Source organism: Sparus aurata, chromosome 3, assembly GCF_900880675.1.
Source record: "Sparus aurata chromosome 3, fSpaAur1.1, whole genome shotgun sequence".
Taxonomy (NCBI): Eukaryota; Metazoa; Chordata; class Actinopteri; order Spariformes; family Sparidae; genus Sparus; species Sparus aurata.
The window spans coordinates 5,962,138-5,973,326 of record NC_044189.1 but is presented as its reverse complement, the minus strand read 5'-3'; the positions used below and the strand labels follow the sequence as shown (position 1 = coordinate 5,973,326).

The window sequence follows — 11,189 nt, the reverse complement described above, 5'->3', positions numbered from 1 at the left end:
TGAACAGCTGTAAATGTGAATATCATCGAGCTTATACGAGTGGTGCAGAAGATGAGCTGCTGTTTTAGAAACCACAGAAACCGGTTTTGTCCATGTGAGGCGAGAAAAAGTCAAACATTTTGGATTAAATAACAGAAACAAGGTGCTTAAGAGGAGAGTTTCCTACACTGTGATTTTATTCTACTCAAGCAGCACCTGAGCAAACTCTAGAGAACAGTCGAGGCCGGTCCGGCCCGTTTCACGCGGGACAAAATTGCCTGCTTTGGCCCGAGAGCTCGGCGGTGTTGAAGAGACTCGAGTGATCTGAAGAGGAGACCTTAAAAAAAAAAAATTAATCAACGCTCAACCCGCCAGTCAGAGACGATGACATCATCTCACCCGATTATCCCGTTACATCAGCGGGTGATATTTCGTGACATTTCGCTGGTTAATGAGTCCTCCGAAGCCGGCAGCAGACGCACTCTCAGACGTCTTCAAACAACACAGTCCCAACTGTACATATTCCTCCTCCCGGCAGCTGCGCTCTGCTCAAGTGCCTTGAAAACATTTGATTATCGTCCCCGGAGCACCTCTGATCAGCGGCAACAATGGAAGTCTGCTGACACATTTTTCCTGGCGTTTAATTGTCTTGAAACATCACACGCCCACTCCCAGACAGCTGCTGCCACGCGGGAGAGCTGCACGGAAACATTTCATCGCCGTTATCGCTGAGGTGGGAAAACACCAGCCCGGCGCTGATTTACTTTGAGGGGGGAGGGGAGGGAGGTTTTTTTTTTGGGGGGGGGGGGGGGGGAGGCAATCACACCATCAGTAAATGTTCAGTGAAGGTTCCTGTCCTGCCCTGAAAAATTGGCCCGGTTTTGAGAATAGTGAAGCGGCTGCACTGAGACGTCTAACACAGTGCCGTCGCTGCCGCTGCAGCCCCGTCTGAAACATTTCATTAATCTTCCTGAATGTTGCCTCCTGGTCAACGACAGCCGTGGTGGGAGTGTACTTAGAAACATTTCATCATGTTTCCCCGCCGTGATCGCACCTCTCCAGGCAGTCGGCGCCATAATGAAATCCCACCAAAGACATTTCATTACACCTCCTCTGAAACTCAGAGGGCGAGAGGTTTGTGAAGCGGCTGTGCGACTGTCGGGTCACACATCCTCAAACTTTGGAAGACCAGGATGTGAAAAACGGAAGAAAATTATTTTCCATCTTCTCTTGAGGTAAGTAAAAAAAAAGCTCTGCGTGCTTGAGCGGAGCAGCCCAGTGACCGTCAGAAGAAGAAGCCTGTCTTCAGTGAAAAGTTGATTTCAAGTGTGACTGAGGGAAATGAACATGTAAGAGGGAGAACTGTGGTAACTCGAGTGAACTTTGTTTCTCTCCTATCTGCGACATCCGCAGTGGAAGTCGGCGTTGGGGTCCTTCAGGAGCTTCTTGCGGTCGACGTGCAGACAGTCTATGTGGTACCAGGCGTCGCACACGTCGCACTGGATCCACTGCACCGTGTCCTGCTGAGGCAGCCGGCACCGCGGCGCCGCACACGGCTCCACCGCCCCGACGGCCACCTCCTCGTCTTCCTCATCGTCGTCGTCCTCGTCGTCGGAGGAGGAAGAGGAGGAGCCGGAGGAGGACGAGGCAGAGGAGGTAGAGGAGGAAGATGAGGAGGATGGAGAGGGCAGGGACGGCCGGGGAGGGGGAGGGTGTTTTCTGGGGCGGCCTCGTCGTTTGCTGCAAAGAAAGAAAGAACAGAAGGACGTTCAGACGGCGGAAAAGAACGAAGACGCAAAGTATTAAGGAGGATTTAATGTGTAAATATTTATCTTCACTCCACATTTGCTACCGATGAACTTTCATCAAACAATGCCTTGTTTTTATGCAACACGTCCTGCTCACTTGTATTGAGTGGGATTATAAAATGTAAACACTTTGGTGACTCTCAGGATGACTTCAGAATGATCTGCAAAAATCACCTTAATACTCTACAAATAAATCAGGGCCTTGTTTGGTGACAAAGACACAGATTTCTGTAAAGCTCTTTACCTTGCTGGATGATGGAATCTGTTGAACTGCACTCTGCCTCGGTCCTCTGTGCGGACCCTCACTGAAGGCGAGGCCAAGCTGTAGTTCTCCCCGCCGACCACCAGAGGGGAGAAAACCGGAGAGCTGAGCGCTCTCCGCCGGCCTCTCTGCGCCATCGGAGAAATGTGCGCAGGTTTCTGTTGGCGGAAAGCGGCGATGTTGCCGTGCATCACCGTCTGGACCCGGTGCACCGGCGGCACTTCCTGCTTGTGAACGGCGGGGTTGGTGAACGACGCCTGCAGGATGTGGTGGTTGAGTCTGCTGTTGGTCATGGCACCGTGGAAGCTGCCGATGGTCCTGATGCCGACGGGGAAGGGCTTGGCCTCCAGAGGCCGCCGGACGTCGCCGTGGCTCTTGGGCTGCAGCGGCAGAGGAGGAGAACTGAAACTCTCCGACTCAGACTTGTAGAGCCGCCGCCGCTTCTTCCCCCTCGCTCTCTGTCCATCATCCACACCTGCTGGAGCTGAACGACATTGAAATAAGATTTTAGATAACAGAGAGGTGATCACAACTAGACTCCAGCACATTTTTAGAAGCCTGCATTTGTTTGAGTTTTGTTTGTTTGAACTGACAGCAGCCACAGTTCAAATATGAACCAGTTTTCACAGACATCTTTTAGTGATCGATTAGATGTTAATGATACTGTTTGTTATCAGCTGTCTGCTGTACAGTCTCTAATCCAAGGACCATCTATCCAGCGGTAAAGTATTCAAGTTACAAAGTGAACAGTGTTTTGTTCTAAACATTTTGCAGAAACTCACCTCCTCGACTTCTGGGCTCGTCCGAGCTGTCGTCCTCGAGGAGCACCGTGTGTGCAGACTTCCTCCTGCTCCTGGAGGTCGACTGGAGGGACTTTGTCGAAGGCACTGAAGCTGCGGAGGCGAACGATGGAGGTGTGGAGGGAGGGAGCAGAGAGGCGAGGCCCACGGCCAGGGGCGGCGAGGAGGAGGAGCCGGGGTCCGAGGCGGTTCCCTCGTGGCTGTGGCTCCTCTGGAAGGTCCAAGCGCTGCCCTTCATCTTACTCAGGCTGCCGATGGAGTTGAGGATGACGGTGGCCCGGTTGATGGAGAGCTTGGACAGGTCCAGGTTGGCGGCCTCCTTGCGGTCCGGATTGGTGCGGATCCGGTTCTGTAAGTCCGAGGAGAAGGTGCCCGCCTAGGAGACAAGACAATTTAATTAAATTAGAACTTCATGTTGAAAAGCCCAAATATAATTATCTACTGGAAGCGGATGTTTAATGTTTGTTTGGCAGGATTACTTTTTCTAAAAAGTCATTAAAAAAAGTTTCTCAGACTTCATAAATGAGAAAGTTATTAATTAAAGTACAAAAATCTGACACTGCATGAACAGTTATTGAGATAATGAGTGTTCACATGCCACCTGGTGGACACCTGAGCCAAACTGCTTCACTGTCACATGGACATGCACACTGTTACATCATGAGAGGGAGAAACAGTGAAGGATAAGAACTGCAGTATTCTACATTTCCAGAGTTGTATTAAAACACATTTAGTGCTCGAGTGAGTGTTTACAGCAGCAGGACGGTGCAATCTAGAAGAATACAGAATATCACTGCTGATGTTAATGTTTACCCTGAGGCTCAACCGTGAGAGGTTCATTAACTAAGAAGTTATTAAAGTTTGAACACTTGTGTGTCGTCGGCTGGTTGAGCATTTACAGCAAGTTTGTCTTCAGAGAAAAAGAGTTCACTTTGGAAAACTGATGAGCATTTTTCGTAGTTACTTGACATCTTATAGACCAAACGACTGACTGTCTGATTGTGAAACTGATGAGTGGCCAACAACAGTGGCACTAACCTTTAAGAAAGCAGGAAGATAAAGTCCAGACTTGTCAATTAACCCCCAACTTACACAGTCCGTCGATAACTTTATGAGAAAGTGCAATTTATAAATGTATTTATGTGTTTGATGCAGTTTATGAAGCAACATTATAAACGACTGCGACTACTTTCACTGAGTCTGCGTTTAAAAACAACAACAAAGATTACCTTTGGAATCGTGATCGCATCAAAGTCGAGCGGGCGAACTTTGACCTTCTGGAAGAGGAAGTAGAACTCGGGGCTTCCTGGAGCCGACTGACCCCCGAAGGTCAGCGTGTCACCGTCTGACAGCTCCCATTGGACGCCGGGCTGCAGGCGGACCTCATTCACCCAAGTGCCTGTGAACACAAGAGGAAGAGGAGGTGAAGATTTAATATGTAGAGTGTTACCGAATTTTAATGGTTAAGATGTTTAGAGACTCTTATTCTGAAATGCAAGCGGTGGTCCAGACGAACACACATAAACAAGTAACAGCTTTCAAGGCAATGTCACCTTCACACAGAACTTTTTAAAATGAGAACGTCTGTCAAAGAAAAAAAAAAAAAAAAGAAGAACAAATCAAGCGAGCGGAGCGTCAAAATAAAGTCATTTGTCGACTATCAGTGTGTTTACAGCTTCCAGAATTGAGGCAAAATGTAAAACAGTCTGTGAAATGGACCTAGAATACAGGAGCTGCGAGGCTACAAGGCAATCAAACGGCCATGACAGCGCAGCACAAAATGAGAAATGCACGGTGAATACTAAAATGTAATCTTAATAGCAGGAGTGAAAAATGTGTGAAACAGACTGTGAAATTACTTGAAAAATTAGACAGTGAGGGCGCAGTTTAGATTGGGAGCCTGTCAGACACAGTCGGCTGGCCCTAAGAGAAGACTTTCACTCTCGATCTCCTCCCTGCTCACCTTGTTCCGCTTCCTGTGCACTTCAGGTCGCACTAAAAACCATTAGCAGGCTGCGGTAGTGAGATGTAGCATCTCCGTCCTCCCTGTACAAACACCGCGAGGCTGCGTCCTTCTAACAGACATCAGATCCGTCTTTAGTTCTCATTAATCTCCTCTAAACATTCTGCTCATCATTACTCCTCTTTTCTCCTCTTTAACCCCTTTAAACATTCAATCTGATCTGTTTCACGACCAGCTGAGACTAAATGAAACAGACTGTATGTGTGTTATACTGTCACCCAGAGCTGAATGCATCTCGTGGCGTGTTTTGGTTTATATATGGCAGCTTGTTGTTACAGGCACTTAAATTGTGTCTTTTTTGCTGATTTTACTGTCTCTTTATTTCAATCAAGTTGGGCAACAACTAACACGTTTCTTCACAGCTGAGTATTTTCTTGATTAATGAACAAAGTGTTTGGTTTACAAACGCACCAACAGTAGTCCAAAATCTAAAGAGATTTCATCTATAATCACAAACAAGAATTTAAAGCGACATGTAATGACAATCAAGTCAGTGGAAATAGGAAATGTTTGACATCTTTTGGTTTGAGAAATGACTTAAAACGAGTTGTCGATTATAAAAATAGTTGTCAGTTCATTTCCTGTCAATTAATCATAGAATTGTTTTGGTTCTTATTTTAAGCATAAAGTTGTTTTGGTGTAAAATAACCTTCTCAGTCTCTCACGCTGACAACGGTCAACTAGCAAATTAATTTTTGTTAGTTTGTTTTTAATTCTCAGATTCTCAGAGTATAATAGTGTATAACAGAATATATTGTGTATTTTCTTTACTCCTCTGAGACAGAAGTCTCAGTATGTATACTATCTTTATTTATAATATAATCTTTTGGTTGTGGACAAAATAAGACATTTGAGGACTTCCTCTTAGAATGAGACTGAAAACTCTCCGTAGTCCTACATTATGTTGCTTTAATTGTCCACCTTAATGCACGCTGACTGGTTTCTGCCTCGTCGTTCTGTTTTCTCTCCACCACCAGCAACATTGTCTACTTCCGTCGTCAGCAGCAGCTTTTCAAAAAACTGACTGAACGAACACCTTGAGGTTTGAAAAATTGTGCAAAATGACACGCTTTGTTCTTCAACTGGACACTTTTTCTTTTTGTTTTTGGAAGAACTGTCACGGACCATCATCAAAACTGGAAGGTGGTGTTTTTCCCCCCACAGCTCCACAGATTTGGAGCACTTACGTTTAAATACATTCCTCTTTTCTTTTCATCAGTTTGGAGCTGGCATCACGCTCTGTGCTCCAATTCAGACAGAACGTATAAAATCAAGGTCAAAGATCGGGAGAAGTTAAGATGGTCCTTAATTACTTCCTTATCACCACAATCAAACTGCAATTTCAGTGATTTAGTTTGGTAGTAAATCAGACTGGGAGGACTACATGCTTCAACGCGCTGAGAGCGTTCTGCAACTCTAAATTGGATTTTAAAAAAGTCCAGAGTGGAGAGATAAATGGAAAGTTTTGAAAGTGGAGAGATGCATTTAGTGCAGTGTGTGTGTGTGTGTGTGTGTGTGTGTGTGTGTGTGTGTGTGTGTGTGTGTGTGTTAATCTGAGGTTTCACCCTGTCTGCTTATCTTCAGCTGTGTTCAGGCAGTTCATATCTGTATGTGCTGGTTTGTGGGAGTCAGCTGCTGTCTGACTGCAGGTGTTCGTTTTAGTGTGTCTGTCAGTTATTCAGCAGAAGACAATGTGTGTGTGTGTGTGTGTGTGTGTGTGTGTGTGTGTGTGTGTGTGTGTGTGTGTGTGTGTGTGTGTGTGTGCGTGTGCGTTTACAAGCGAAGTGTGTACTCATCCGTCTTTAACACAAATATTTGTACGAGTGTGTCGCCGTGCGTAGCGTTTCCCTGCAGAGGAACTAATATTTCCTGTCACCAGGGCGTAACTTCACCTCATCCCTTCTTCCACAATGACTGTAGAGGTGCGAGCGAGTCTCATTTTGAGGTGTAGCTGTGTGTGTGTGTGTGTGTGTGACTCTCACCATGACTGCTCCGGTCCTTGACGTGCACCCTCCAGCCCTCCTCCTGCGGTGCTGCGTCACCTCCGCCGGCCTCCTTCTCTGCGTGCAGCTCGGCGTGGATTCGCGACACAGACGTCGAGTCCAGCGTGACGTCGCAGAGCTCCGCCGCCCGGCCCAGGCGGAACACGGAGTGGCTCAGCGCCGGCCTGAACGTGTACAGGTCCCTCGCAGAGTCGCCGGCCGACGAGCCGATCCGGAGCAGCTGGAAGCACGGCTGCACCCCTGACAGCATGACTGAAAGGTCTGATTGTCTGCCACCGCCTAGCCCTTATCTGTGACAGGACCCCTGAGTTACAGGAGGCCGCAATCCATCGTGAGATACGACTCTTTACTACAGGTTAGAAGTTAAACTGAAGGCATTTGACCAAAGAGAGCCGACCGCCAGCGTAAAAGATAAAATATTCTGCCGGAAAGCAGCGAGTGTGAAGGTTACAGGCAGGTGCAGCAGCAGCTCTGAGCAACAGATGTTTGCATTAGTGTGAGGAGCTGATGGCTTGTTGTGTCCCGAATACATGAATAAATAATGAGGATACAGAGCACTGTATAAGCTGGTGAAGTGTGGAAATGAGCTTCTGCACACTATTATGAGCTCAAACTCAAACAGGCCAAATCCCCCCCGCGGGAGTGAGAGGCTATAAGCCGGAGGATTGGAGAATAGAGAGCTTCAGCGATGTGGACGGCCTGCGTGTCGCCGTGCTGCTGGTTCAAAAAGGTGCAGTAAACATTTTTTTTTTTAAAAAGCGAGGAGAAAGTAAACCTGCCGACAGACTTGACAGCCGTGACTTTTTCAGTCCTGATGTGCAATAGTTTGAGGTCTGAACAGCTGTCGTCTGAGCCTCTGTGTGTGCGTGTGTGTGAGAGTGTCAGTGTGTGAGATTAAAATCCAAAAGCTCTTGACATCAATTGACATCAGCCGTCTCACAGGTGTGGAGCCTGACAGGGTGCAGCAGCTGAGGACCGTCTGATCTGCAAGAAAGAATGAAACAAAAAACTGTCTCTCACTTCTTAATTGCTCTACTTAATGTGCTGGAAACATCTCACAGTGTAGAATGTAACTTACTTGACACTTTAGACAGCATAAAAAGCACCAAAAAAAACAAGCTTAATCGTTTAATTGCAGGCTTTTTTAGTTTAAATGCACGTCAGAGTGAAAGAGAAACACACAGGAGGTTAATGTGCAGCAGGCCATAAACACTGTCAGCCTCTGCTAGCTGCACCGCATGCCGGACATCAGCTGCACGCAGACCGACTGACAAATCATGGGATCAGCACACAAAGCGAGAAACAAAAAGCGGCACAAAGTGAACAGCTCGTCCAGTAAAAGACAACAACATCTGCATATATCTTCCTACAACCTGCTTATTTACTTCGAGCATTGTTGTATTTGGAGTTAGCTCGAGAGGAACGAGAGCAGAGGGACGTCGCAGTCCTGATTCTTAGCTTGTCAGTCACACTCAGGATTAAGCTAGCTGTCGTCAGTTCCTTGTACACAGACTGAAAGTCAAACTGCCACTTACACCGACAGCAGCGTGTGTCCGAGCAGCGGTGGGAACTCTCCTCCGGCCCGGGGAGCGGCTCGGCCGGCGGGTTTTACTCCTTCAGGTGGATCAAAGTTTTTAGTTTCTGCAGCTTTTTGTCGCCGTTGTTCGTCAGGCTTCAGTGCGGCTTTTCTCCTCCTTTCCTCCCAGGAGGAAGTCCTTTGAAATTTGGCGCGCCACTCCCGGGGCTTCCTAGCGCTAGAAGCTACGTCACGTCCTGCTCCGCCCCGATTGGCTGACGGCCAAGGCGCTTTCAGCGGGAGCCGGAGAGACAGGCCTGCAGCCCGGAGGACCAGAGACAGAGTAGAGACAGAGTAGAGACAGGCCTGCAGCCCGGAGGACCAGAGACAGAGTAGAGACAGAGTAGAGACAGGGTAGAGACAGAGTAGAGACAGGCCTGCAGCCCGGAGAACCAGAGACAGAGTAGAGACAGAGTAGAGACAGTAGAGACAGGCCTGCAGCCCGGAGGACCAGAGACAGAGTAGAGACAGAGTAGAGACAGTAGAGACAGGCCTGCAGCCCGGAGGACCAGAGACAGAGTAGAGACAGAGTAGAGACAGGCCTGCAGCCCGGAGAACCAGAGACAGAGTAGAGACAGAGTAGAGACAGTAGAGACAGGCCTGCAGCCCGGAGGACCAGAGACAGAGTAGAGACAGAGTAGAGACAGGCCTGCAGCCCGGAGGACCAGAGACAGAGTAGAGACAGAGTAGAGACAGGCCTGCAGCCCGGAGGACCAGAGACAGAGTAGAGACAGTAGAGACAGAGTAGAGACAGGGTAGAGACAGGCCTGCAGCCAGGAGGACCAGAGACAGAGTAGAGACAGAGTAGAGACAGTAGAGACAGGCCTGCAGCCCGGAGGACCAGAGACATAGTAGAGACAGAGTAGAGACAGAGTAGAGACAGGCCTGCAGCCCGGAGGACCAGAGACAGAGTAGAGACAGAGTAGAGACAGGCCTGCAGCCCAGAGGACCAGAGACAGAGTAGAGACAGAGTAGAGACAGGCCTGCAGCCAGGAGGACCAGAGACAGAGTAGAGACAGGCCTGCAGCCAGGAGGACCAGAGACAGAGTAGAGACAGAGTAGAGACAGGCCTGCAGCCCGGAGGACCAGAGACAGAGTAGAGACAGTAGAGACAGAGTAGAGACAGAGTAGAGACAGGCCTGCAGCCCGGAGGACCAGAGACAGAGTAGAGACAGAGTAGAGACAGGCCTGCAGCCCGGAGGACCAGAGACAGAGTAGAGACAGTAGAGACAGAGTAGAGACAGGGTAGAGACAGGCCTGCAGCCAGGAGGACCAGAGACAGAGTAGAGACAGAGTAGAGACAGTAGAGACAGGCCTGCAGCCCGGAGGACCAGAGACATAGTAGAGACAGAGTAGAGACAGAGTAGAGACAGGCCTGCAGCCCGGAGGACCAGAGACAGAGTAGAGACAGAGTAGAGACAGGCCTGCAGCCCGGAGGACCAGAGACAGAGTAGAGACAGAGTAGAGACAGGCCTGCAGCCCAGAGGACCAGAGACAGAGTAGAGACAGAGTAGAGACAGGCCTGCAGCCAGGAGGACCAGAGACAGAGTAGAGACAGGCCTGCAGCCAGGAGGACCAGAGACAGAGTAGAGACAGAGTAGAGACAGGCCTGCAGCCCGGAGGACCAGAGACAGAGTAGAGACAGTAGAGACAGAGTAGAGACAGGCCTGCAGCCCGGAGGACCAGAGACAGAGTAGAGACAGTAGAGACAGAGTAGAGACAGAGTAGAGACAGAGTAGAGACAGTAGAGACAGAGTAGAGACAGGCCTGCAGCCAGGAGGACCAGAGTCAGAGTAGAGACAGTAGAGACAGAGTAGAGACAGTAGAGACAGGCCTGCAGCCTGGAGGACCAGAGACAGAGTAGAGACAGTAGAGACAGAGTAGAGACAGTAGAGACAGGCCTGCAGCCTGGAGGACCAGAGACAGAGTAGAGACAGAGTAGAGACAGGCCTGCAGCCCGGAGGACCAGAGACAGAGTAGAGACAGTAGAGACAGAGTAGAGACAGTAGAGACAGGCCTGCAGCCTGGAGGACCAGAGACAGAGTAGAGACAGAGTAGAGACAGTAGAGACAGAGTAGAGACAGTAGAGACAGGCCTGCAGCCTGGAGGACCAGAGACAGAGTAGAGACAGAGTAGAGACAGTAGAGACACAGTAGAGACAGAGTAGAGACAGTAGAGACACAGTAGAGACAGAGTAGAAACGTGAACATGTGACCTACCTGTACACTAACTCTCTGTGCAGGAGATGAAGGATGTGAAAAATTGTAATCTGAGTAGCAACTTGTAACTAAATGTAATGGAGTAGAAGCAGGTTGTATAAAAGTACTCATGTACCTACCTGCTGTAAAATAGTTTACCTGAGAGGTGTTTGAAGACTGAGATCGTCTCTCCACTACTTTCTCCTGCCGTGTTTTAGAAATGAAGCTAATCCGTCACATTCAAATGGAAAATATTGTAGTGTGTGTACGTGAAATAAAAAAATATTGATGCAACAATAAAGTTCTCGATTCACTCTCTGTTGAAAAGTCATTTTAATTGGAATTATTCATTCATTACAGAAAAAGAGAAGCTTTACAAAAGTCTGTGCAGGATGCCAAAAGGTCTTATATGATACCAGTATATAAATAATCATTGATTTATTTCTTCAAGCAAACGACAGGGAGGGCGTGTGGCTGCTCGTTCATGGCAGTGACGTGAAGTAGTATCATTACAGTCAATGATTACCCAGCTTTAAAAAA

The 11,189-nt window shown here is 48.4% G+C and overlaps 1 protein-coding gene across 1 annotated transcript; it reads right to left on the bottom strand.

Moving 5' to 3' along the window:
- Window positions 1–786: 786 nt before the first annotated feature.
- Window positions 787–8,842, bottom strand: tcf19l (transcription factor 19 (SC1), like). The gene is made up of 6 exons (XM_030413135.1): window positions 8,411–8,842; window positions 6,855–7,859; window positions 4,079–4,248; window positions 2,832–3,225; window positions 2,032–2,533; window positions 787–1,719 (listed from the first exon to the last, which is right to left on the bottom strand). Exons 2-6 carry the CDS (start codon window positions 7,123–7,125, stop codon window positions 1,374–1,376), a joined length of 1,683 nt encoding a protein of 560 aa, XP_030268995.1. The 5' UTR covers window positions 7,126–7,859; window positions 8,411–8,842; the 3' UTR covers window positions 787–1,373.
- Window positions 8,843–11,189: the final 2,347 nt, after the last annotated feature.